Source organism: Neofelis nebulosa, chromosome 5, assembly GCF_028018385.1.
Source record: "Neofelis nebulosa isolate mNeoNeb1 chromosome 5, mNeoNeb1.pri, whole genome shotgun sequence".
Classification (NCBI taxonomy): Eukaryota; Metazoa; Chordata; class Mammalia; order Carnivora; family Felidae; genus Neofelis; species Neofelis nebulosa.
In genome coordinates, this window is record NC_080786.1 from 155,143,598 (window position 1) to 155,170,725 (window position 27,128).

General features: G+C 51.6%; 1 protein-coding gene across 3 annotated transcripts in view; it reads left to right on the forward strand.

Moving 5' to 3' along the window:
• The window catches only part of MX1 (MX dynamin like GTPase 1), a 29,217-nt gene extending 5,551 nt beyond the window's left edge, over window positions 1–23,666 (forward strand). For all 3 annotated transcript variants that reach the window (XM_058732065.1, XM_058732067.1, XM_058732064.1), the window contains exons 4-15: window positions 3,306–3,498; window positions 4,570–4,707; window positions 6,561–6,715; window positions 7,332–7,470; window positions 8,047–8,245; window positions 9,650–9,728; window positions 11,492–11,614; window positions 11,980–12,121; window positions 15,804–15,962; window positions 17,138–17,214; window positions 18,611–18,859; window positions 22,408–23,666. In XM_058732065.1, the coding sequence (XP_058588048.1) occupies window positions 3,306–3,498; window positions 4,570–4,707; window positions 6,561–6,715; window positions 7,332–7,470; window positions 8,047–8,245; window positions 9,650–9,728; window positions 11,492–11,614; window positions 11,980–12,121; window positions 15,804–15,962; window positions 17,138–17,214; window positions 18,611–18,859; window positions 22,408–22,638 (1,884 nt within the window). In that variant the 3' untranslated portion in view covers window positions 22,639–23,666. The remainder of the gene's footprint in view (window positions 1–3,305; window positions 3,499–4,569; window positions 4,708–6,560; window positions 6,716–7,331; window positions 7,471–8,046; window positions 8,246–9,649; window positions 9,729–11,491; window positions 11,615–11,979; window positions 12,122–15,803; window positions 15,963–17,137; window positions 17,215–18,610; window positions 18,860–22,407) is intronic.
• The last annotated feature ends 3,462 nt before the right edge of the window (window positions 23,667–27,128 follow it).

Here is a 27,128-nt window from a genome sequence, read left to right on the forward strand (position 1 = left end):
GGGGTAGGGCCCACATCTGTGTTCGAATAGTGCTTCCAGGCAATTCTATTTGTGCTAAACCACTATGCAAACTTGCAGGTGCCCTCTGAGAGCCATGTTCATAATGGCGTTATTTATGATAACAAAACCCAGAATCAACACAAGGGCCTGTGAGCCGTGGACAAATGTGTCAATAGCGGTATGCTCATGCAGCAGAATTCTGCTTGGAAGTGAGCATCAAAGCATCAAGATCTAAAAAACAGTGGCAAAACAAAGAATTGAGTCATAGAAGAAATGTATGGTATGGCCCCACTTATACAAAGTTCCAATTCAGGCAACAAGAAGCAATGTATTGCTTAGGGAAAGATGGGTAGGTGGTAAAACCGTGAAGAAGAACAAGAACGTGGTTCTCACGAGCCTCAGGATGGAGAGACCCTCGGTGGGGAGAAGGGGTAACAGCAGGAAAGTGATGGGGAAGGGTGCGTGGAGTGTCTTATGGGCTGGGGTTATGTGTTTTCTTAATTCAGGTGGTTGGTACTATTATTCATGTTTTATAAACTCTTGGGAATAGGCGATATAAAGAAATGAAAACAAAGAAGAACCCATGAGGAAGGCTGAGACAGAGGCTGGTGGGTACGAAGGTGTACCCAGGCTTCTGGTACGACCACCATGGGGCTTTCCCTGTGGAGCTGTGCTCCACACCTTTCTGAAGTTTGTTATAGAAAAAACTGGCAGCAGACGCTTGTTAAAAAAAAATGGCCAAGAGGATTTTTTTCCAGCCTAATGCCATAAGGGAGAGAGACTGAGGTCAAGGTGGTACGGGAGGACAGGTGGGGATTTACAGCCAGCAGGAAGGGTGAGGGAGAGGAGAAAGAATGACTAAGAACAGGTTATCATCAAGGGGACTGGGAGAAAGAGCTTGATTAGCTTTCAAAGGTGAGGGGATTCTTTGCTAAGAAGGATTCTTTGCTAAGTCTGGGCTCAGCAGCCCAGGAGAGGCCAAGTGGAGAAGAGGGCTCAAGGTGGTCAAAGAGGGCTCGCTAGCATTTGGTCAAGGAGGCCCTTGTCAGTGTGGACCCCCCCCCCCTGCAGAAATCTGCCAGCATTGCCTGTATACAAACTCTTGTACTCATGTACTTTGTAAGGCAGTGGTTCTCAACCAGAGGCACTTTTGCCCCTTGGAACATGTGGCAATGTCTGGAGACATTTTGATGGTCACAACTCAGAGTGAATAATGAATAGAGGCCAGGGATTCTGCTGAATCTCCTGCAATGCATAGGACAGACCCCAACAACAAAAGCTGACCTGGCAGAAAATATAAATAGCTTCTCACCACAAGATAAAGGAACTACCTAGTAAAACTTATGTATATTATAAAGCATATTCTCATAGTCTCTTCTTAGTCAGGTTGTTTGTTTTCTTATTGTCAAGGAATTTCTTGGCAGTTCTTTATGTATGCTGGGTACAAATCCTTTGTCAAATATATGTTTTGTGAATATTTTCTCCCAGATTGTGGCTTGTTTTCCTTCTCTTAGTCTTTTTTAGAGACCAGATGTTTTCAATGTTGATGAAGTCCAATTTATCAGTTGGTTCTTTTATGAACTGTGCTTTGGGGACCATATCTAAGAAAACATTGCCTAACTCACAGCCATAAAGATTTTTCTCCTGTTTTCTTCTAGAAGTTCTCTAGTGTTAGATTTTGCATTTAGGTCTATGATCTGTTGTGAGTTATTTTTTTAGTATGGTGTGAAATATAGATACAAGGTTATTTTGGGGGGGTATATATATGCCCAGTTGTTCCAGCACCATTTGTTGAAAAGCTTTATCCTTCCACTGCATTGCCCTTGCACTTTTGTCAAAATCAGTTGTCCATACATAATGTCAGTTTATTTTCGGAACATATATTCTGTTCTTTTGATCTCTTTCTCAATTTTATACCAGTATCACATTGCTTTGCTTACTGCAGCTTTTTAATAAATATTGAAATCAGTAATGTTAGCCCTCCAACTTTGTTCTTCTTTTTCAAAGTCAGTTTGTTCTAAAAATGTTTTAGACCATTTATATTTATTGTGATTGTTAATGAAGTTTGAGAAGATCATTTTGCTATTTATTTTCTATTTTCCCTGTCCTTTATTTCCCCTTTCCTCTTTTTCTACCTTCTTTTGAATTAATCAACTACATTTTTGATGATTCTATTTTATTTCCTTTGTTGATTTACTAAATGTGCCTATTTTAGGGTTTATATTTTACATATTTAACTTGTCAAGTCTAACTTGAAGTGATAGTAAATAACTTAATATTTAAAAATTTTTTAATGTTTTTTTAATTTATTTTTGAGACAGAGAGAGACAGAGCATGAGCAGGGGAGGGGCAGAGAGAGAGGGAGACACAGAATCCGAAGTAGGCTCCAGGCTCTGAGCTGTCAGGACAGAGCCCAATGCAGGGCTCGAACTCACAGACTGTGAGATCGTGACCTGAGCCGAAGTCGGACGCTTAACTGACTGAACCACCCAAGCACCCCTATAACTTAATATTTAAATAAGAACCTTACAATTGTATGCTTCCATTTGTCTCCTCCTAGCCTTCATGTTGATTTTGTCATGAATTTTAATTTGACTTATAAGCCCCACAATGTATTGTTATTTTTGTTCAGTCATATATCTTTTAAGGATATGTAAGTTACTTCTAAAAAATGTAGTAGTTACCATTTCTGGTGTAGATTCCTTTGTGTGGATTCAGATTTTCATTCAGAATCATTTTCCTTCTGGCAGAAGGACTTCCTTAACATTTCTTGTAGTGCCAATGCTGGTGATGAATTCATTCACTTGTTTATGTCTGAAAAAAACTTCATTTGCCTTCATTTTTAAAAAAGGTATTTTGGCGAGGTATAGAATTCTAGGATGATGGATTTTTTTTCCCCTCCAGTATTTTAAAAAGCCTATTCCACTATCTTCTTATTTGTATTGTTTCTGATGAGAAATCTGCTATAAATTTCATCTTTGCTCCTCAATGTGGAACGTGTTCTCTGGCTGCTTGAAACATTTTCTCTCTGTGGCGGGTTTTGAGCTATTTGACTATAATCTGCCTTGATGTAGTTTATGTACCTTATGTTTGGGGTTCATTGAGCTTCTTGGGTCTTTGAGTTAATTGTTTTCAAGTGTGGGGAATTTTTACCTATCATTTCTTTAAATGGTTTTTTGTGTTCCTTTCCCACTCTCTTTTGGGATCTCTTCTCACCTATTGTGATAGGTTGATTGAAGTTGTCTGTCTCTGATGGAACATGACCCGCAGGCCATGACAGAATTCTTTGATTCTGCTTTCTTCAGGGACTCGAGAAGAGCCTATGTAGCCAGTATGAGGAGAAAGTGCGCCCTTGCATTGACCTCATCGACTCCCTTCGTGCCCTGGGCGTGGAGCAGGACCTGGCCCTGCCCGCCATCGCTGTCATCGGAGACCAGAGCTCGGGCAAGAGCTCAGTGCTGGAGGCCCTGTCAGGGGTCGCCCTTCCCAGAGGCAGCGGTAAGAACTTGCTCTCTGTTTTAATCAGTTCAGGCAGCCATAACAAAATGCCACAGACTGGGTGGCTGAAACAAAGACTTATTTCTCACAGTTCTGGGGGCTGGAAGTCCAAGACCAAGGTGTTGGCATGGTTGGTTTCTCCCGAGGCCTTTCTCCTTGTGCAGATGACCATCTCCTTGTGTCCTCAGATGGCCTTTTCTCTGTGCACACACACGTCTGGCGTCTCTTCCCTTTTTTGTATGGATGCCAGTCACCTTGGGCCCCACTCTTCTGACCTCATTTACCCTTAATTACCCCTTTAAGGAGTGGCCCCAGTGGTCACACTGGGGGCTGAGGCTCTAACACATGAATTGGGAGGGGGACGTGAGTCAGTTCATGGCGCCCTCTTGTTGCACATTTTTGTGTGGGTTGTGTATAACCTGTGCATTATGGCAGGTCTGAGTATATGTACTTGCACCCCCAGCCCAGAACCACGTGCATGTGGGTGTCTTTCCTGAGCCCCTTCTCAAGAGGTGACCTTCCAAATGGGAGGTAAAGATTGGTGCTCTGATTAGTGGTGCTATTTGAGGCCAAGGTCAAGGGATCGGTGGGGCTCCAGGGGAGAGAGGGCAGACCTGAGATGGGCCTTGAAATACAGGTCAGATGTAGGAGAGGGTGGGGTCTGGAAGTTTACGGCAGGGGGACGTGGTCAGGGGGCCTGGTGAGGGCAGTATGTGTTCCTGATGGTATGGGTGTATCCTGGGGGATAGCGGAGGACATTTATCAGAGTTTGGGGGTTTCCTACGAGAGTGCGCCACCCGAGCTGATGGCAAAACAGTGAGTTGAAGCGAGAAGCCGAAAGTGGTGGCTCTCAAGCATTAGTGAGCAAAAAATTACCTGGAATGCATACTCAAAATGCATTATTTCTAAGGCCACCCCAGACCTAATGCATCCGAGTGTCACACAAGGGGACCAGGCGCTTTTACCAGCCTGCCCAGATGATTATAGAAAAGTTTGCGCAGCATTGACCTCAGGCCACCGTCTAGGACTCTTGACAGCAGAGTGCAGGACTGATGCGGACGTGGCCTCCAGGTATTGTCACAAGGTGTCCTCTGGTGCTGAAGCTGAAGAAGCTCATGAATGAGGATGAATGGAGAGGCAAAGTCAGCTACCAGGACTTCGAGACGGAGATTTCAGACCCTTCGGAGGTGGAGGAGGCAATCAATACAGGTAAGTGCCCCACATTTGTTCGCCATCACCTGTTTGGACATCTGGCCACCTGGGTGAGGGAGGAAGGGGTCCATCTGTCACTGTCCCCCTCTTCCCCTTCTGGGCCTGTCCTGTTCTCCTGGGGGCCTCCCTCCGGCCCTCATCTGCATCAGGCCCCGGCTCCCTTGTGTCTTCTCTTCTTTTACCCTCAGTAAGACCAGCGCTTTGGACAGAATCTGACCTCAGCAATTACTTGCTTAGTATGTAAACAAGCATCGGAGAGTAATGTGGACTTTAAAATTTAAACAAGGAGTATCTGTCCCTTATTCAAAGGCTTCCCCACTCCACAGATCTGATGGAAGAAGAATTAAGTGTGGGGCCAGGGAACCCCTTTCCCCGTTAGCCTCATGAAAGGCATCCTGGACCATCCCCGAACCCTCTCTGGAAGCATTTCATAGGCCTTTTCCTCTGCATGTGTTTGCACAATCCCAGCTCGGGTTGACCTACAGTGTGTCTCAGTGAATGCCAGCCACAGAGACAGAGATCACCCTGTCCCCATGAAGCATCCGAAAGGAGAGATAACACGCGGAAGACATAAGGACAAGTGGTGGCAGGGTTGGCTGCGGCTGAGAGTGAGCAAGGCGGATAGATAATCTCTGCCACGTGGACCTTCGCTTCTTCCTAGTGTGTCACAGCCTAGTCTCAGTCATTTGGGGAGCAGAAGTGGCAAAGAATGAGCTTGGCTCTTAAGAAGGTAGCAGCCACTTGGGATGGGTACCGGGTGTTGCATGGAAACCAATCTGACAATAAATTGTATTAAAAAAAGAAGATAGAAGCACTAAGTCACATTTATAGACTGTTTTACAAAAGTTGAAGGATGCTTTTACAGTCAGAACGTCATTGTGTGATTGTTGGGCTTAGATTGGCTCCAGGGGCAGAACACTCAAAACCGCTGTGTGTACCTCTCGCCCTTCCTGTGTAACGACGCTATCTCAAAGTCCAGTGGCTTGGAAGCATTGGTTTCTCGCGATTCGGTGATCAGCCGGGCAGTTCTTTCCCTCCAGCTGGCTTGGCTGGGGCCAACCGTCGAGGATGGCCTCGGTCACATACCCAGGCCCTGGGCTGGAAAGACCAGGCGTTCTCCCCATGCGGTGGCCATCCTCCTCCAGGAGGCCAGGCTTGGCTTTTTGCGTGGTGGCGGACGGGTTCCTGGCAGGAAGGGAGGAGGATCCCCCAGGCGCAAGGTCTCGATCTCTACTGGAGTCCATTCTGTGATGTCCTGTCAGCCATGGGCAAGCCCGAGGTCGAGGGACAGACTCTCCGGTTGGGAGAAGGTCGCCCTGGAGAGGAGCGTGCGTGCAGTGACGGAAGGGAATACCGATAAATAAATTTAGATCTTGAAATTGTCATCGTTACGGAGGCAGGAGCCAAATGAGGTCCCTTGATAGGATGGCAATGCCAGGGCTCGTTTTGCTCAAAACTAGCACGTTCCCCTCCATCATTTCCCAAATCCTGTCCCAGCATGCCCATGTGTTTTTATTTGCTTTCATTTTGCTTTGTTGTTAATCTCCTAGTGACATCAGGGGAAGGATTTAGGCGCCATGCCAGGAGGAGCTCAGGTCGGCCCCGCTCTGGCCTGGTGCAGGTGCACCTTTAGAGATGTTTCTCTTGCTCTCTCCACAAACAGTTCTGGCCACTGGCAGGGAGAACCCTGAATTGTCCTTTGAGTTTCCTTTTAGCCCCGGAAAAGTGAATCTGCTCCAGATATGCCTTATCCAAGCACGGCAGGTAGAAGGTGCTTTCGGAGGATTTGCTATAGGGAGATGCTTGTACTGTATGCTCTCTTCAGGTTTTCTCGTTTACCCCTTCCCTAGCCCAGAATGCCATCGCTGGGGAAGGACTGGGGATCAGTCATGAGCTAATCAACCTGGAGGTCAGCTCCCCTCACGTCCCGGATCTGACCCTGATAGACCTCCCCGGCATCACCAGGGTGGCTGTGGGCAATCAGCCGGCCGACATCGGACGCCAGGTACAACCTCAGTCTGGGGGGGACCGGGGCCGTGCCCTGGACACCAGCAAGTTCCGGGCTGAGTTGGGAGGGTGGTTATCAGGAGGTGTGAAGGGTGGGCTCCGTGGCCTCCACCAAGTCAGATGGAGATGTTCTGGGGAGCGCGAGGCAAGGAGGCAGAACTGGAAATCCATTTTACGGTGTTTCGGTTTTACACGGGGACCCATTTTTGGTTAGAGTTACATTTTGTGGCGTATCTAAGCTGGTGTGTACAGGAAGGGGTTTTATGTGGGGAGAGAAAGCATTAGCAACAGATATGATGGCATTTTCATGTTGGCAAATGTTACCCAAGAGATTAAGATCTAGGGCACCGTCATGCACTTGGTGGCATCTTCTCTTTCCCTGTGGTTGTCCTCTGTGGAATCCTGGGAGATAGTTAATGAGCTAAGGTCTGGCGGTTTTCCCCAGACCCCAGAGCTCCATTTCTGCCACGGGAGACTTGGTTTCTTGTAACTCTGGCTTGAGAAATGCTGCAGGCTTGTTTCTTTCGGGGAGATACCCCTAGGACGTGGAGGTCCCAACGCAAGGGCAAGGTCGGGACCTGTCCCTGCCCTCATACGCCTTCATTTTCTCACAGACCAAGCAACTCATCAGGAAGTACATCGTTAAGCAGGAGACAATCAACCTGGTGGTGGTCCCTTGCAATGTGGACATCGCCACCACAGAGGCCCTGAGCATGGCTCAGGAGGTGGACCCCGATGGAGACAGGACCATAGGTAAGAAGAGGGAAGAACCTAGAAACCATAGGAGGGCTTTACTTGGCCGTGGGCTCCGCAAATGATGCCTCTGGTCTCGGCCGGACCCGTGTTTCCCCAAGCATGGGCCAAGCCCCATCTGCACCAGAAGTAACTGGAGAATGTTTAGAAATGCTAGTGGGGCGCCTGGGCGGCTCAGTCGGTTGAGCGTCCGACTTGGGCTCAGGTCACGATCTCGCGGTCCGTGGGTTCGAGCCCCGCGTCGGGCTCTGGGCTGACAGCCCAGTGTGCCTCACTGGGGAGGTGGAGAGTCATCGCAATAAAGCATGAACTCTTCGACTGGGTAGAATGGAAATTAAATGGCCGTCACAGGCTGCTGTCTCTCTGGCATGAGGGCCAAGCCCTGGGTGAAGCAAGCGCCCCACAGCTGCCTGGAGGGGCATGCCATCTTCCTGGGGCCTGAGCTGTAGTTCTGTCACTGGCCAGGGGCTCCGCCTCAAACCGTGGACTTGGGGGTTGGGGGTGCCATCGTGTCCCCACGAGCAAGGCTGAGAGGAAACTGTGAGCATTCTCTGATGGAAAGGCTCCGGCCTGCAGGCATCTTGACAAAGCCTGACCTGGTGGACAGAGGCACCGAGGACAAGGTGGTCGACGTGGCACAAAACCTCGTGTGTCACCTGAAGAAGGGCTACATGGTCGTCAAGTGCCGGGGCCAGCAGGACATCCAGGACCAGCTGAGCCTGGCCGAGGCTCTGGAGAAAGAGAGAGTCTTCTTTGAGGACCACCCACATTTCAGGTACCCGGGCCGTGTCTCTGCAAAGGGCAAACCAAAACGTAGGCCCTCCATTTCTCCTGGGGAACATGGCTGCCGCCCAAAAGCAGACGTTCGCAGTGGGTGTGTGAGTGTGTCTATACCTTGACAATGCCCGTGGGATTTGCCCAGGAGAACAAAAGAGGAACTGACAAAGTACAGCAGGAAATAGACGTCCACGGCCAGATGGGGAGGGAACTGGCTACGATAATTGAAAATAAATTAAATAGAAACACAAATACCGGAAGAAAACATAAATACCTCAGAATAGAAAAATAATTAGAAAGCTCAGAAATTGACCCAGAGACATACATTTCCTATATGATAAATGTGGCCTTTCCAATCGCGGGCCACATCAGTTTGATTATCAGTCAGGGACACTGGGGGAAATTGTAAATTTTATGTTATGTTCCTTTTACCACAATTTTTAAAAATTGACAGATGTGGAGACCAGAGCCTAGCTGTGAGTGTACTTTCACAAACAGGCATGCCCTTTATCCTAAAAAGTTCTTTAAACTATAAAGAATCTATAATAACTCGGCGAATGCAGATTTGGATAGAGCGAGGATAGGCCTTCCTTCCTCCAAGCAGCCCATGGTTTAGGTTCTTGTCTTGGGGAAGGGTGTGTCCCATAGTTCAATGTCATCCATACACCTACGTAGGTACGTGTCGGGGTATTTTTGTGAAATCCTATGCCGACGTGCATTACGTAGACTTATGTGCATATTACCTACGTGAAGAAGGGTGTGTGTGTTATGAAAACATATCCATAGGTGACCAAGCGTATCTTTATAAAGACCAGTTCTGTAGTCAGATGTCATGAGACATATTTTAAAAAATGTTTTTAAATGTTTATTTATTTTTGAGAGAGAGAGAGAGACACAGTGTGAGCAGGGGAGGGGCAGAGAGAGAGGGGGACACAGAATCCGAAGGAGCTGTGAGCACAGAGCCCGACGCGGGGCTCGAACCCACGAACTGTGAGATCATGACCTGAACCGAAGTGGGACGCTTGACCCGCTGAGCCACCCAGGCATTCCAAATGTCATGAGCCATATTTAATGTCTCAGCTGGAAGGGATCCCTCTATACCATTTCTTAAAGAAAGCTTTTTATTTTAGTCCCGGTCAGCTGACATACAGTGTTATATGAGCTTGAGGTGTACAAATCTCTCCAACTCTATGCCATTTTTGAAGTGTCCGAAATAATGAAGACCCTGCCCTCGTTCCGCGCAGGGCAATTCTGCACATCAGTTGGGTACCCGCGGCAGGGCGCTCCATCCGCCTGGGAATAACTCGACTTGCCTTGCCTTTCCCTGCAGCAGAAAGCCGGCTTGCGTTTTCTGGCCACACCAGCATGGTTGTGCATGTCGTGTTCTCTTCTCCGTCCGCAGGGTTCTTCTGGAGGAAGGAAGGGCCACCGTGCCCTGTCTGGCGGACAGACTGACCACTGAACTCATCATGCACATCTGCGTAAGCACATGTAGAGGCGTCCGTTCTCTGACTCGAGTCCCACAAACCCAGAGCCAACCCGTGCGGGCTCGCTCACCGTCCGCACGCACACACCTCTCCCCGGGGATCTCGTTAAGCTGCAGGCTCAGGTTCGGTGGGTCTGGAGCACAGCTTGGGATCCTCGAGCAAGCTCCCGGACGGTGTGTGACTGCGGCACCACATGTTGGGCGGGACCTGATAGACTACATCCGCTTGGCCTAAAATCTCATGCGCCCTGCACGAACCTGTTCCTTTCTCATTGCCAGCCGCTATGGCAATGGCTTGACAACGGTCATGGTCATAGATTTCATATTTTAAATCTCTCCGTGGTTCTTTTTCAAGTTTGTCTGGACAGAATCCCTTTCTCTTTCACCTGTGCGGTCCCTTAAAAAGGTTTCCTTTGCACATATTTCTGTTGTACGCAGCGCTCGAGGATTCGAGTGTCAGGTGCACTGGGTCCTGGTAGCCATCACCCACAATGACCTGGACTAGGGTTTCGACCCTGGGCCTATCCTTTCTGGAACTTGATCTGTGGGTATTCATGGAAGCCCAGGTTCAGAATCGGTTTCTCCAGGGAGGTGCAGCCTCCGGCCTGAATCATTTTAGATTCTCAGCTCGAGGCCTGGGGGACCCCTCAGGGAGTATGAATTTGGGCAGCAGACCTGTTTGAGGGCTGGTTTGTGGTTACAGATTTTCAGCAGAGATTTTATGTCCTTCCACTCAGCACCGAGTTCAGTCCCCAGGAATGGGGACAGAGGGCACGGTTGTTCCTAGCTCTTTTGGGTCCCAGCTTTGTAGAGTAAGAAGACGTTGGCTCGCTAGAGTCCCTGCCTCGAGCAAGCCCACCGGGATTTATTCGTTGCCCCAGCACCAAGTGAGGCTCTGAAATGTCACCTCAATTTTTCTTTCCTACAAATGCCCTGCGAGGCCAAATCTGGCTGTACTCCCGCTCTCCCTATCCGCCCCTGGGCACCCGTGTCACCTGTCTGTGCCTCTGAGTACCTGCCAGCTCATGGATACACTTCAAGGCATGCTTTTTTTTTTTTTTTAATTTTTTTTTTTAACGTTTATTTATTTTTGAGACAGAGAGAGACAGAGCATGAACAGGGGAGGGGCAGAGAGAGAGGGAGACACAGAATCCGAAGCAGGCTCCAGGCTCTGAGCTGTCAGCACAGAGCCCGACGCGGGGCTCGAACTCACGGACCGTGAGATCATGACCTGAGCCGAAGTCGGCCGCTTAACCGACTGAGCCACCCAGGCGCCCCTCAAGGGATGCTTTTGATGTGCCAGCCAGCATTTTTTGATGTTTGCGGTGGAAGAGGGCGCTAGCATGCACCATCCACCGTGTCGTCAGAGACAGAAGTACCTGAAAACTTTAAATCTGTTAACAAAAGTTGTTGAATCTCAAATTGTCCCAACTGCTGCTTTTTCAGAGCCCACAAGACAGGTGGCCCTTTCTAATGTCCCTGCAGATCGTGGAAGGAGCTCTTCCTGGCGTTGCTTGGACAGGATGCAGGAACCGTGCAGAGTAGCCACCTTGGCGTGTCCCTGAGACTGTCCCCCCTCCCCCCAGGAGTGGGAATGTGGGGAGGCCTGGGTGGAGTCAGTGCCCGCTAATGTGCCTCCCTCTCCACCTTCGCTCTAGAGCAAGCCAGGAGGTCAGGTGTACCGTACAGGTGGCCTGGGGGCTCCAGCTCCTTCCCTGTCCATATTTATGTCTTTGCATTCTTTTCTGTTTTCCTCAGAAATCTCTGCCCCTGTTAGAGAATCAAATAAAGGAGAATCATGAGAAAATAACAGAGGAATTACAAAAGTATGGCTCAGATGTACCAGAAGACGAACACGAAAAAATGTTTTTTCTGATAGATGTGAGTATTGCCCGTAGCATCGAGTCGGAGATTCACACATCATTGTCCAGAAAGGGATCGTGTGCCTCATGCACTTTTTCTCACTCCCCAAAAGCCGACCCAGGCTCACTGTGCCCATTTAACACCAAAGAGGGGCCAGGGCGGAGGGACAATGGGCAGTGACAGATGGTCACATTTGCCGTATGGATTGCTTATCACGCATGCTCACCCGAGACCCCGAGGGCAGTTGGGAGTGTGGGAGGGTCTGGTACCCCTGTCACGTGGTGAGGCGTCACTTGCCCACCCTCAGCCTACACACGGCCTCCAGACCACCCCACTTGTATCTGGAACATCTCCGCTTATACGTACGTTCTCCTTCTTAACAGAAAATCAATGCGTTTAATCATGACATCACCTCTTTAATACAAGGGGAGGAGTCTGTGGGGGAGGGTGAGAGTCGGCTGTTCACCAAAATCAGACATGAATTCCACAAGTGGAGCATCGTGATTGAAAAGAAGTTCCAGAAAGGTGAGTGCCAGGCACCGCCATAGGCCTGGCGAGGTGGGTCAAGGCGGGCGGTGCAGATGGCGAGGAGGGCCGGGGGGGGGGGGGCGCCTTTGCTCCGCCCCATGTCACCGAACCCAGGCCAGCCAGCGCCTGCTGCAGACTTCGGAGGACACCTAGAGAGAACACGCAGAGGAATCTGCCCAAGTCCGCCAGGGCTTTGACCAGAATCAGCCCTCCCGCAACAGTAGCGGGTCAACACGGCGCCCGCCACTGCCTCATGCTCTTCGTGGTCAGCTGGCCGTGGCCTTGAAGCCCGCGTGTATCTCAGTGGATTTTGTAGCTGCAGCAGCGACGCAGGGGAAACGAAACATAGCCTGGACACCATCGCTACACCACCAAATTCTCAAGAGTCCGAAAAAGGTAGAGAGTGTGACCTGAAGTTAATTTTTTTAATATTTCAAGATGCTTGAGGTCAATCATATACTGGCCAGTGATAAAGCGGCAGCAGCTGAGGGGAATTTTAAGTGACTTTGCTTCTACTCAGGCAGCTTGGTGGCGGGTTCCATAATGTACCTTGAGCTGACTGGAGGTTCCGACTGGCCGCTGTCCTTGGCTTTGAGTAATGAACGTGAGAGGATACATCATGCCATTGTTGACATAATTCGACGGCCACGCCTTTCAGTCGTCTGTTCGTTGGCAGAGGGCATGGAGGGCAGGACAAGATAAATGACAGTGTTCCCTGGTAGAAGACTGGGGCGGTCACTTGCCACTTGCCACTTGCCATCTCTGCACCACTCCCAAGCTGCTGACCGTGCTGCGGGAAGACAACAGTCCTTCGCTTCCAGCAACCCCCCTCATGCATGGCTCAGCAAGCTTATTACAGCATGCGGCCCATGAGAAAACAGCTCTCATTTTAAGATGCTAAATTCCTTCCAACAAGTTATCAGTTGCATGTCACTGGGTTCCCACATGCAAGAAAATGCATTTGGACCCCTAACTCACCCCCTGTACAGAGATAAACTCAAAATGATCAGAAACCAACCTGTGAGCACTGAAACTATAAAACTCTTAGAAGAAAACCTGGATTCTAACCTTCGTGGCCTTGGATGAAGAGGCGGTGTTTGCATAGGACACGACATCACAGGCGACAAGAGAAGTAACAGACAAGGGGGACTTCATCAGAATAAACAACGTGTGTGGGTCAAAGGGCGCCACCCCCCACGCACAGAACCGGAGAAAATACTTGCAAATCACACATCTGACAAGGGTCCAGTGCCCAGAATATACAAAGAACTCTTACAGATCAACAACAAAAAGCCAAATAATCCAAGTTAAAGTGGACAAAGGATGAGAATAGACATTTCTCTAAAGAGAAGACACACAAATGGCTTCTGGGCTCACGAGTAGGCGCTCAGCGTCATTAGCCGTCAGAGAAATGCAAACCAAAGCCACGGGAGACCCCATCTCACACGCACTAGGGTGGCTGGTATGTTAACGTACCCGTGTATTTGTCTGCTAGGGCCGTCCCAATAGAGCACAACAGACTGTGTGTCTTAAATGACAGAAACTTACTTTCTTACAATTCTGGAGGCTGAAAATCCAAGATCAAGGTGCCAGCATGTTTCGATTCTCCGGAGCCCTCTCTCCTTGGCACGTAGACATCACCTCCTCCGTGTGTCCTCCATGGTCTTTCCTGCGTGGCTCTGTGTCCTGCTTTCTTCCTATAAGGACACCAGTCAGATTGGAGTTCAGTCCACCCCAATGACCTCATTTCAGTGCGATCGCCTCTTCAGAGGTCCCGTCTCCGGACACAGTCACATTTCCTAGGTGCTAGGGGTTAGGACTTTAACATACCAATTTTGGAGAGATACAATTCAGCCTGTGACAGCGGATGATAGAAAATGTTCAGCCATGGAAAAGCATGAAGGACGAAACGTGCTGCAACATGGACAAACCTTGAAGACACTGCTGAGTGAAGGACACGAGACACAGAAAGCCACATGTGTTTTGGTTCCATTGATATGAAATGTCCGGGACAGGCGTGTCCCTAGAAATAGAGAGTAGAGGAGTGGTTTCTGGGGGCTGGGCGGGGGGAGGGAAATGGAGAGGGAGTCCTGATAGGGCGCGGGGTTCCTTGGGGCGATAGAAGTGTTTGAGAATAAGCTACTGGGGACAGTTGCACAATTTTGTTAATGTACTAACAAATCACTGAGCTCTACACTTGACTAGGTTGGATTTAATGTTTTATTTTTGAGAGAGAGCAGGGGAGGGGCAGAGTCTGAAGTAGGCTCCAGGCTCTGAGCTGTCATTACAGAGCCCGATGCGGGGCTCGAACCCACGAACCGTGAGATCATGACCTGAGCCGAAGTCAGGTGCTTAACCGACTGAGCCACCCAGGTGCCCTGACTAGGTTGAATTAAAAAAAAATTTTTTTTAAGTATATATATCTATTTTGAGAGAGAGAGCATGTGTGAGCAAGGGAGGGGCAGAGAGACAGGGAGAGAGAGAATCCTAAGCAGTCTCCATGCTGTCAGCACAGAGCCCAACGTGGGACTCGATCTCATGAACCGTGAGATCCTGACCTGAGCCTAAACCAAGAGTCGGATGCCCAACCAACTGAGCCAACCAACTGCCCCCCGAGGGTGAATTTTATAGCATGTGAATTTTATCTCAGTTTGTACAAAATTCCTACGAGAAAATATCTCCCAACCAAAAGAGGATACCTAGACCATGATTCCTGGTTAGTTCTTTTCTTTTTTTTTTTTTAATTTTTAAAAAATGTTTATTTATTTTTGAGAGAGAGAAAGAGAGAGACAGAGTGCAAGCGGGGGAGGGGCAGAGAGAGGGGGAGACACAGAATCCAAAGCAGGTTCCAGGCTCTCAGGTGTCAGCACAGAGCCCAACTCGGGGTTCAAACTCATGAACCGTGAGATCATGACCTAAGGCAAAGTTGGATGCTTAACTGACGGAGCCATCCAGGTGCCCCTCCTGGTTAGTTCTTAGGGCCTTCCTGAATTTCCACCCCCCAGTGTCCTCCACAGTCCAGTTTGTTGAGAAGAAAAAGAATTCCAAAAGTATAAAGAAACAACAAAGTGTTTTATATAGCGAACACTGATACCAGATCCCGTGAATGTGGTCTTATGGGCTTGGCTAGTCCGCTATCCCAAGCTGATTACAAACACTTTGTACTCATGCTCTGTGATGTGTCGCTGATTCTGGATGGCATTTGTGGTCATTTTTATTTTTTATATGATACAATTTTCTTGCCTTCTGCGTTCCCTGCCCTCTGGCGTTATACCCTGGCTCCGTACTTGCCATCTTGACACGACTAAGGAAAATGATCTTGAGATCTGTTTTTTTATTGCTATCCCTGAATTTTCCATCGATAAATCCGATTTGAATTTTTTTTTTTCCATGCGGCTCTGTGTTTTCACGGAGTCAAGAATGGTATTGTGTTTCGAAAAACCTGTGGGGCGCCTGGGTGGCTCAGTCGGTGAAGCGTCCGACTTCGGCTCAGGTCGTGATCTCGTGGTATGTGGGTTTGAGCCCCATGTCAGGCTCTGTGCTGAGAGTGCGGAGCCTGCTTGGGATTCTCTCTGCCCCCGTCTCATGCTTTTTCTCTATCTCAAAATAAATTAGGAAATGAAAAAGAAAAGCCCACAGGGTTATTTTTGTAAAATAATTCAGCACCGTTCTTTTCCAGGGTACAAAGCGATATATAAAGAAATTGAGAAATTTGAAAATCGGTATCGTGGCAGAGAGCTGCCGGGATTTGTCAATTACAAGACGTTTGAGATTATTATCAAACAGCAAATCAGAGAGCTGGAGGAGCCGGCTGTCGACATGCTACGCACGGTAACTGGTGAGTTCTTGATTTGGCTTTTCGGCGTTTTATTTCCAGGCCCGGGAAAGGCTTGGATCAAAACCAATGAGAGCTCTCCTCCCCGGGGTGTTTTCCAGTATCCAAGAACCCAGTCAATTCTCTGATTCTCCGGGGCACCAACTGGGTGTTCGACATTTGGACTCAGTTCCGACACTAACCGGGTTAGCGCCGACCGGACGGTGTAAGGGCTCACCCCAGGGGACTGCCCCCACGTCAGGCTGTGCTCCTGCCGGACAGGCTCTCGGGGGTTCCCACGGCCCCCTCCTCACGAGGTTCTATAAGTTGCCAGAACAGCTCACAGAACTCAGGAACACACTTGACTTACCTCTACTCGTTTATTTTAAAGGATGTACTTCCCTTTTCCAGGTTATTATAAAGGGTGTGAAGGGAAGTATAGAGGATGAGGCCTGGGGGGGTCCTGGGGCACGTGCTTCTGTCTCGTGGAGTTGGGGGCGGGGGGCACCACCATCTGGGCACGTGGGTGTGTTCACCAGCCTGGGAGCTCTCTGATCCCTGTCGTTTAGGGGATTTTAATGAGGTGGAATCAATGATCGCAAAGACATAATCAGTTATTAACCCAATCTCCTCAGAGGCGGCGAGGTGGGATGGGGGTGGGGGGGTGGGGGTGGGGCTGAAAGTTCCAGGCTTCTAATCCGGGCTCGATCTTTCTGGTGACCAGCCCTCACCCTGAAGCAGTCTGGGGCCCACCAAGAGTCACCTTCTTAGAACAAGAGATGCTCCTGTCACCCGGGAGTTTCTAAGGGATTTAGGAGCTGGGTGTCAGGAACCAGGGGCACCCACAAAATACACCTTTCTCATCGTCCACACCTCTGGTCGGCTCTGCAGCTGAGATGATTATTCCACAGTCTCAAAATACTCTATTTATTTGAATCCTTTTTTTTTCCCCCTAACGTGTATTCATTTTGAGGGAGAGACAGACAGAGTGCGAGCAGGGGAGGGGTGGAGAGAGAGGGAGACCCAGAAACCGAAGCAGGCGCCAGGCTCCAAGCCGGCAGCCCAGAGCCCGACGCGGGGCTCCAACTGACGGACCGTGAGATCATGACGTGAGCCGAAGTCGGACGCTCCACCGACGGAGGCACCCAGGCGCCCCAGCCATCTATGATTTTGAACGAATCTTGTTTTCCTTTCTTCAGATATGGTCCAGCTTGCCTTTGTAAATATTTCGAAAGGAAACTTTGATGAATTTTTCAACCTCTACAGAACAACCAAGGTAACACTGACCACATGCGATTTAACCAAAAAAAAAAAAAAAAAAAAAAAAGTCAGCCTGATGCTAGAAAATAGATTTCTTGGATGAAGACCATCCCAACTTTGTTGCATACGCGGAGAAGCAGAGAATCAGGCTCAGTGGCGAACTTTATTAGTGGCATCACCAGTGATCCAGGGGAAGAAGCAGTAAGCAGTAAGCGAGGCGGACTCTGGAAATAAATATTTAAAATCACAAAAGAGAGCCAGAGTTCGTGGAGAATGGCCTCGTCTGAGGGAAACGGCCCCAACCCTGCAACTCACTGAGGAAGCCACATACACACCCGGCATTTTCCGAGAGTGAGGAGTCAGGAGGAAGCGAGGCCCCCCACGTCATGCAGCTGAGACCCGAAGCGTCTACCCTCAGGAGCAGGGGCTCCCCCGGCGTGGTCAGCTCAGGCCACTGTAACAGAGCACCGTTGGGCCGCTCACCCGAAATCCCAGATCAATGTGGCGTATCTGGAATCTGCCGAGGGCCCAATTCCTGGCTTGCATGATCGCTGCCAAGACCATCGTATCCTCCCAAGCCAGGGAGAGAGAGAGCCAGAGGGAGGGAGGGAGAGAGCACTCTGGTGTCCCTTCTCATAAGGACACTGGCATCATCCGTAAGGACTTCACTCTCATGGGCTGGATCTCCCAACCCACCACCCCGATGCCATCACTTTGGGGATTAAGCTTTCAACTTAACGGATTTGGGGAGACACACACTCTCGGTCCCTGGCACCCAGCACCGCTGGGAACACTGGCTTGGCCTGTCGCAGGCTGGGGTCTTGGGGACTGCGACTTAAGCTGCCCGGGCCTCTGGCTCCTTATCCACGAAATACGACTAAGAATACCTTGTTTGGAAGGTGTCATGAACACAGAAGAAAATGTCTGGGGTACACCTGGCCTTATGCATCATAGTCGGTGGCTCCCAGTGGGCTCTGGGAAGGGCAGATATTTTCTGTGCGAGAGATCTATTCCCAGACCTGGAAGCCAGTTTCTGTAAATTGCAGGAACATGAACCCTATGGAATTGAATGGATTTCAATTTGGCCCCCGTTTTACCCCCGTGGTCTCTGTGATGGGCATACATACTCCTGATGAGACGGGAAAGCCCCCCAAAGAGAAATGAGGCCCGCGAGCAGAGCCCGTGCAGGTCCCCAGGCTCAGGGCAGGGGGGTCGGGGTCTGGGCGCGCTGCCCGCCCCCTCACACCCCGCCGGGGAGGGAGCGCTCCGTCCTAGATAAGCCAGCGTGGGGTGCGCAAGGCCGTGGCGCGTTCCAGTAGGAGCCGTTGGCTGCGGGCTTCAGGGAGGACCCCCTTCCTCGACCCGGCGATTTGTTTCTGAGCGAACTTCGTTCCGCTTCTCTTTCGCCCTAGTCCAAAATCGAAGACATTAAGTTTGAACTGGAAAACGAAGCGGAGAAGTCGATCCGACTTCACTTCCAAATGGAGCAGATTGTCTACTGTCAGGACCAGATCTACCAGCGGGCACTCCAGAGGGTCAGGGAGAGGGTTTCGGAGGATGAGAAGAGGAATAAAAAAATAAACAGTCCGATCTCTGAAGAAGTTTCTTCAGGGAACGTCTCCTTGTGTGAAATCTTGGAGCACCTGCTGGCCTACCGCCAGGTAAGTCCGCAGGCGCCTCGGACAGGCGGCTTTCGTTCCCTTTCCTTTTCTTGTGGATGCCTCTCTCTAAGTCTCCGGGTCTCTGTGTGGTGACCGTCAGCCAGCCCCGTGTGCCCGGCCTCCGTGAGCCTCCGTGGAAGCATCGAGCCTCGGGCGGATGAGCCGAGGCTGAGGCTCGGAGTCACTCACGTCTGGTTTTGACGGGCTGTGTGGCCCTGGGCCAAGTTCCTTGACCTCTCTGAGCCTCAGCTTTCTTCTCTGTAGAGCGGTACCTCCTCACCGGGTTCTCGTGAATACTTTGGCAGCTGAGCGTGGGTGGAGCCCTTGGCTCGGGGTTGGGACGCGATGGCAGGAGCCACTCGCAGAGACACACGCTTCTGTGGCTACTGTACATTTCCAAGCATGTGAAAAAGCAGTCTAATTCACGCTGGGGAAGGACGCACAGCTCTGCTAGAGCCGTTGAGACAGGTCAAAACCTGGACAGATAAAGCCAATAGTCATCTTTTGGCTTGTCAGATATCTCCACCAGGTCACTGTTTGGATGCTTTATGGCAGTGTTTCTTTTTTTTTTTTTTTTTTTTTTTTAGATTTAAATCCAAGTTAACAGAGCGTGTAACAATGATCTCAGGAGTAGAATGTCATGATTCACCACTTACGTGTAACACCCAGAGCTCGTCCCAGCAAGTGTCCTCCTTGATGCCCCTTTGCCCATTTAGCCCATCCCCCTACCCAACACCCCTCCAGCAACCTTCTGTTGGTTCTCTGTATTTAAGAGCCTCTTAGGGTTTGTCTCCGTCTCTGTTTTGATCTTATTTTTGCTTCCCTTCCCTTATGTTCATCTGCTTTGTATCTTAAGTTCCACAGACGAGCAAAGTCATATGATGCTTTCCTCTGACTTCTTTCGCTTTAGCATAACACCCTCTAGTTCCATCCACGTAGTTGCAAATGGCAAGACTTCATTCCTTTTGATCTCCGAGTAATACTCCACTGTAAATATACCACATCTTCTTTATCCATTCGTCCATCGATCGATGGACATTTGGGCTCTTTCCAACCTTTGGCTATTGTCGATAGCACTGCTATAAACATGGGGGCGCATGCGTCCCTTCGAAACGGCACACCTGTATCGCTTGGATAAATGCCTAGTCGTGCAATTGCTGGGTCGTAGGGTAGATCTATTTTTAGTGTTTTGAGGAACCTCCGTACTGCTTCCCAGAGTGGCTGCACCAGTTTGCATGCCCACCAGCGGTGCAAGAGGGTCCCTCTTTCTCCGCGTCCTCACCAGCATCTGTCGTAAGGCAGTGTTTCTAGAACCCGACCGTGCACACAGATCTCCTGGGATCTGGTTGCAGGTTAGATGTGGATTGCAGGTGTGAGGTGGGGCCAAGGTTTCGCATTTCTAACGGGCTCCGAGGACAGAGACCTTCTTGGAACGGCAAGCCTCTAAACCAAGGCCCAGTAGAAACCCGTTTCTCTTTCTGTTGGTTTACTTTTCATACGTCAGCATCAACAAGATTACATTCACATACCTTGTTTTGCATTAGCGGATTTTTATACAAGGTTTAAATGTCTAGCGCAGCCAGAACTGTTCCCGTAATGCTGCCCACTTCTCTTCCTCTTTTTCTTTTCCGCATTGTGTTGAGACACGTATCACATAAAATGTACTGTCTTAACCATCCTTAAGTGCCCAGCTTGGTGGCACAAAACCTGTCCACACTGTTGGGCAGCCGTCCCCACCTCCGTCTCCGGGATTCTTCACCTTCCCAAACTGAGACCCTGCCCCCCATGAGACGCACCTCTCCAGCCCTTCCCCCAGCCCCGGCACCCCCATTCTACCTTCTGATCCTGTGGACTTTCTGATTCCCGGGAGCTCACCTAAGTAGACTCATGCAATCTCTGTCCTTTCGCGTCTGGGTGACTTCGCTTAGCGTCAGGTCCTCAAGGTTCACCTTTGCCATAACGTGCATCAGACTGCCCTTCCTCTTTTTTTTTTTTTTAATTTTTTTTCAACGTTTTTTATTTATTTTTGGGACAGAGAGACAGAGCATGAACGGGGGAGGGGCAGAGAGAGAGAGGGAGACACAGAATCGGAAACAGGCTCCAGGCTCCGAGCCATCAGCCCAGAGCCTGACGCGGGGCTCGAACTCACGGACCGCGAGATCGTGACCTGGCTGAAGTCGGACGCTTAACCGACTGCGCCACCCAGGCGCCCCAAGACTGCCCTTCCTCTTAAAAGTAGCATCATACTCCTTTGTATGGAGAGACCGCATTTTGCGTGTTCATTCACCTGTCTGTGTGCATCTGGGCTGCTGGCACCCTTTGGGCCACCCTGGATGACGCCGCTGTGAACACGGCCATGTGTCTGTCTGTGCCCCTGCTTCTTTGTTAGGCAGAATTATCCTGCCTCTTCTTCCGTTGGTTTCGCTAGGAGTTTTAGAATCAGCCTATTCTGTCTGTGATGAAAAAAGAGCTGTGGGCATCCTTGTCGCAATCCTATTCATTTATCAGTCTGCACCGGGAGAGTTGACATCTTTATGACATGACGTTTTTCTTTCTGTGTATTTATTTTGAAAAAGAGAGAGAGAGAGAGAGAGAGAGAGAGAGACAGAGAGAGAGAATTCCAAGCAAGCTCTGTGCTGTCAGCGCAGAGTCAGATGCGGGGCTCAATCCCACAAACTGAGATCGTGACCTGAGCCGAAATCAAGAGCTGGGTGCCCAACCAACTGAGCCACCTAGGCACTCCTCTTTTTTTTTTTTTCTTTAACATTTATTCATTTTTGAGAGAGAGAGAGAGAGAGAGAGCGCATGGGAGAGGCACAGAGAGAGAGGGAGACCCAGAATCCGAAGCAGCTCCAGGTTGTGAGCTGTCGCACAGAGCCCGACGCGGGGCTCGAACTCACGAACCACGACCTGAGCCGAAGTTGGATGCTTAACCGACTGAGCCGCCCAGGTGCCCCAACACACCCCGCAGCTTTTTAAACTTTTTATCCTTCAGTCCGTTTAATCTTTTCAGCCGTCTCACGAGGCCGGGCGCTAATGTTACCACTGTTTTATGGGCAGTGGTACTGCTGAGGCACGGGACGAATCGGCTTCCCGAGAGATCAGCCTTATCTCAGGAAAGAGCTCTTTACGAACAGGCAGGGCGTGGGGAGGGTGAAGGGGGCTTGAAACTAGCTCCGGGCTCGCAGAGACCGCAGAGGGCTCCCTCCGCCCTGTGGCTTTGGGCGGCCCGGCCTCTTTCCTGCTGAATATTTAGCGTTGATTTAAAAAAAAAAAATTGCAACATCTTTTCAGCAAAGTTTAATTCGAAAACGGGGTTTTTGTACTCAGTCCACGTACCTTTATTAAGCCCATTCGAGCCGAGCCGAAGGTGCCCGAGTGGCGCCTGCAGGGAGGCGGGGTCAGGCTGCCCTCTGGCCCAGAGGCCGCTGCTGGGCTCGAGACCCAGACACCCAGGCGGGCACCCGCACCTGCCAGGCCCGGCCCCTCCTGACGCCGGCGTGCTGACGTCAGCCCCTCACCCTCCGTGAACTCCTCTTCCCTGCCAGGAGGCCGCCAACCGTATCGCCAGCCACATCCCCCTGATCATCCAGTACTTCATCCTGCAAGTGTACGGCCAGCGGCTGCAGAAGAATATGCTGCAGCTGCTGCAGGACAAGGAGACCTACAGCTGGCTCCTGAAGGAGCGCAGCGACACCAGCGACAAGAGGAAGTTCCTGAAGGAGCGGCTCGCACGGCTGGCCCAGGCTCGGCGCCGCCTGGCCAAGTTCCCCGGTTAAGTCCAGCTGCCTGTCCCGCCCGCATCTCCAGGACCCGCCCCCCAGCCCCGCCCCCAGCCGCCGGACGCGTGGGGGAGCCCCGCCCTCAGCCCCGCCCCAGCCCCGGAAGCGTTGGAGGGGGTGAACCCGCCCTCAGCCCCGCCCCAGCCCCTGACGCGTGGGAGGACCCGCTCTCAGCCCCGCCCCCAGCCCCCCGGACGCGTGGGGGGGAGCCCCGCCCTCAGCCCCGGACACGTGGGAGGGAGCCCCGCCCCAGCCCCGGACGCGTGGGAAGACCCGCTCTCAGCCCCGCCCCCAGCTCCCGGACACGTGGGGGAGCCCCGCCCCCAGCCCCGGACGCGTGGGAGGACCCGCTCTCAGCTCCGCCCCCAGCCCCCAGAGGCTTGGGGGGAGCCCCGCCCTCAGCCCCCGGACACGTGGGAGGACCCGCTCTCAGCCCCGTCCCCAGCCCCGCCCCCAGCCCTCGGACGCGTGGGGGGGAGCCCCGCCCTCAGCCCCGGACACGTGGGAGGACCCGCTCTCAGCCCCGCCCTCAGCCCCCAGACGCGTGGGGGGGGAGCCCCGCCCCAGCCCCGGACGCGTGGGAAGACCCGCTCTCAGCCCCGCCCCCATCCCCGGGCGCGTGGAGGGGCCCGCCCTCAGCTCCGCTCTCTCCCCGCTGGCCCATTTCATAGGCCCGAGGAGTTACTAGCCGGTCTTTCCTGGCACCGTCTGTGGTCTGTGCTTGTCCCTCGAGGGCAGGGACCTGGTGAGAAGACTTAGGTCAGGATTAAGACGAACGAGAGTTAGACTGGGTGGACGCCGCCGCCTCCCTGGTTAGGAGAAACCAGTTTCCACCTGGGGACTGTCCCTCCGGACCCCTCTCCCTCTCCCGCCGGAGACCAGCGCATGGGGAGCACCCTGGAAGGCCTAGTTCCTGCTCTGCGCCACTTCCTACCACGCGCCTGATGTTCCTGGAGCATTGGTGCTGTGTGCGTGTGCCTAGAGGCTGCATTTCGCTGATGGGTAATAAACCCGTTTCCACCGACGCCGCTGCGACCCCGTATTTTCAGGGGCCGTCTGATAATCTGTACACGACAGAGGCTGCCGGGAGCATGAAGGGCGTTCGGCGGGGTCCCCCCGGCACCCACTGTGGCGCGGCGCCTTACCCCTCTTGTCAGCCCCACACCTGAGGGGTGGCTCACGCCGCTCAGGCTTGCAGGGCGCAGTTTCACTGGGGCCGAAAGGAAACGCTCCGTCAATACGCACAGGCTTTTGTAAGAGCGAAGGCCGGCGCGTGGTGCGGGCGCTCCGAGTCCAGCACGAGGCGCGTGCCCCTGGCGCAGAGGGGATGCGGGCGGCTTCTCACGGGGGTGCCGGGAGCCACCGCAGCAATCCCCGGCTGGAGCCGGCCCCCTCGCAGGCCTGGCCGGAGTGACTTCTCCCGCCGCCCACAGGAAGATTCTGCCGGGACCAGGGACGGCCAGAGGCGCCAGAGTCGCAAAGGGGTCTTTTTTGCTGCGGTTCCAATTTGGCAGGGGACTGAAGGGGGGGTGGGGGAAGAAGGCTGACTATGTGCTCCAGAGAAGGGACCTCCCCGGGCAGCCCACCTGCCGCGGACTCACGAGGTGCTGGCGGTCACTTTCACTTTGACCCCAGAGAGCAGGTGTCTAGGGCTCCCCCAGGCTTGTCCTAGGCCGCCACCAACAAAGGGGAAGTGTACGGTCCCTTCTCCCGTGTGTTCAGGACCCAGGGAGAGAGAGCCCTGGAGTCCACTTTGGGTCACTTCTTTGCTCCGAGGGCAGCCAGCCTCAGACAAAGGGTTCACGTGCTCCCCAATCTCCCCTCCGCCATCCCTGCCCCCACCCATGAGGGACACTGCCAGGATTAGAGCCTCCCTGCGTCTCCAGATTCTGCTGCCCACCCTACAGCACTAGTAGCAAGGTCCATCCGTCTGTGAAGACTATGCTAGAATATCCGTGATGCCCACTCCTGAACCCTTCACGTTCGGTACGTCTGGGGCTCTACTGAGCCCACAGGATAGCACTGAGTCTGGAGCAGAGCAAGGAGAGGGGCCACATAGAGCAGACTGACATAGAAAGCCTGGGTTTTCCAGAACACAGGGTCTGATGTGCTGTCGGTGCTTAATAAATGCTATGAGAGGGAGCGGGGCACGGGACACGCTGGGCATTTGTTCAAATGGCTTTCTGGATTCGTGACTATCTTCTAAGATGCTTCAGAGCACCTGTTGTTGTTTTTTTTTTTTTAGGTTTATTTATTTTGAGTGAGAGAGAGCGAGCGCACACAAGTGGGCTCATAAGCGGGGGAGGGATAGAGAGAGGAGAAGAGAGAGAATCCCAAGCAGGCTGCCCGCTGTCAGCACAACAGCCCCAAACTCCCGAACTGTGAGCTTGTTCTGGTCTCACGGAGTCGAAGCACGAGTCCCGCACACGACAGAGAGTGAGCAGAGTGGCAGAGTGCAACGAGAGAAAGCACGAAGCTCTCAAGAGGGAGAGGGGTCCCGACTGGGTAGCCGCCGAGCATTTCTGTCCCTGACTTTTTTTGGGGACCTGATCGGGAAGTCCTTGAGGCTCCAGGCGGGGCTGGAATACCTTTCTCCTTTTGTCCCTCTCAAACCCCGCTGCCGCTCTAGCCTTCCACCTGCAGCTGCCCACTGCCTCTCCCTCACCTCCCCCTGCCTAATGTTCACCCTTTCCCCACTCAAGGTCACCACCCGAGCTGAAGTCAAGCGTCAGACGCTTAACCGACTGAGCCCCCCCGGGCGCCCCCAGAGCACCTGCCGTTATACTGTCCTTCTCGAGGAAAGGCAGACAAAACAATCAGGCACCCAGAGAATTCCCCCAAATGTCAGGTTTTGTTTCAGAGGAAAGGAATCCAGGCGGCGAATGTTGCACCAGGTCGCAGGGAATGAGGCACCAGCGCGGCTTCCGTCAGACCTGTTCTGTTGCTCCAGGGAAGAAAGGTCCAAGCGGTTCTGTGGGATTTCGGTTGGTTATAAGATGCATCTCTGTAGTCACAGTGACTGTCTGACGAACACCATTTATGGGGGTGGTTCGTTAAACATGGGGCAGCTGGTACATCAGTGAATCTTTAAATGTCACTTTATTCTAGCACTTCTCTTAAAACACTGGGGAAGGGGAAGCGTCGATCAGAAGGGGAAGAGACTGAAATCGGAGTGGGGGCAAAGAAGCCGCAGGGGGACAGAGGAAGAGCTGGGAGCAGACCCGGAACCTGGGTTCGAGGCAGGACTGTCCCCCATTGACAGCTCAGCCAGACACAAATTGAGGCGGGTGCATGCTTCTAAAATTTATTTTAATGCTTGTTTATTTTTGAGAGAGAGAGAGAGACAGAGCACGAGTCGTGGAGCGGCAGAGAGAGAGGGAGACAGAATCCGAAGCAGGTTCCAGGCTCTGAGCCGTCAGCACAGAGCCCGACTCGGGGCTGGAACTGACAACTGTGAGATGATGAACTGGGTGGAAGTCAGACGCTTAACTGACTGAGCCACCCAGGTGCCCCTGGAGGGCACATGTTTCAGTGCTGGAAACCCACCCACTGACCCAGTGGCAAAAAGAGACACAAATCAGCACAAATGATTCACTTTTATTAATACTTGTGTTTTCCCTTTAATGATGAGTGTTTGGGGTTCATTTATATCAAGCAAATTAACTTACATCTTTTATAAAGCCTTTAAGACAAAAATATCAATATTTCCCTAGCTCCAGCGTTCTGGCTAGATCTTTGAGGTGCAATCAGCCTCATCCAAAGGTAAAACCACTCACCCGGCGACTCTAGCGTGAAAAATACAACTGAAGATTGTTAACTGCCTTGTCCCAAGTGGACTCTCTAGGTATACGGTTCACTGCTCTTCGCAGATCCTTTATTTCTGAGTCCCCCTACCTGCTAACATTTATTTGTAATTCCAAAACGAGCACTCACGGTGCTACGGCGGACAGGCGTGCGGGCGGCAAAAAAAGGGGAGGTGCCTCGCCGAGGACACCCAGTGGAGTCCTCCTTCTCGTTTCAGCTCTCGCTGTCAATAAATGTCCTTTTGTGATCTGGTTGGTGCCAGGTTTCCAGCATTTTTGCACTTTTGGCTGGTGATCTCTGGGTTTGACACGGCCCCAGGTGTCGTGGAGAAGCGTGGTCTCCGTGAAGTGCCTCATGGGGAAAACACGCGTGCAGATAAGCAAGTTCAGGAGTGATGGTGCCATCTGCTCGGGCTCAGTGTTGGTGCAGCAGCTATATATCCAATTAGGCGTCTCCGAACAGAAGCACCCACAAAACAAGGTCATGAACCCATTGGTTGACAAAGACCGGAGGCTCGTCGGCACCTGACCTTGTCTCTGTCCCCCAGAAGCAACGATTCCCCATTCACGAATTCAGCATTTGTGATGGGTTTATGGAACATAATTACCATGAGTGAGAATCCACTGTATTTAAGGGTATTGTCTAGCAAAAATGTGTGCTTTCCCTGTTTTTAGGACCACTTT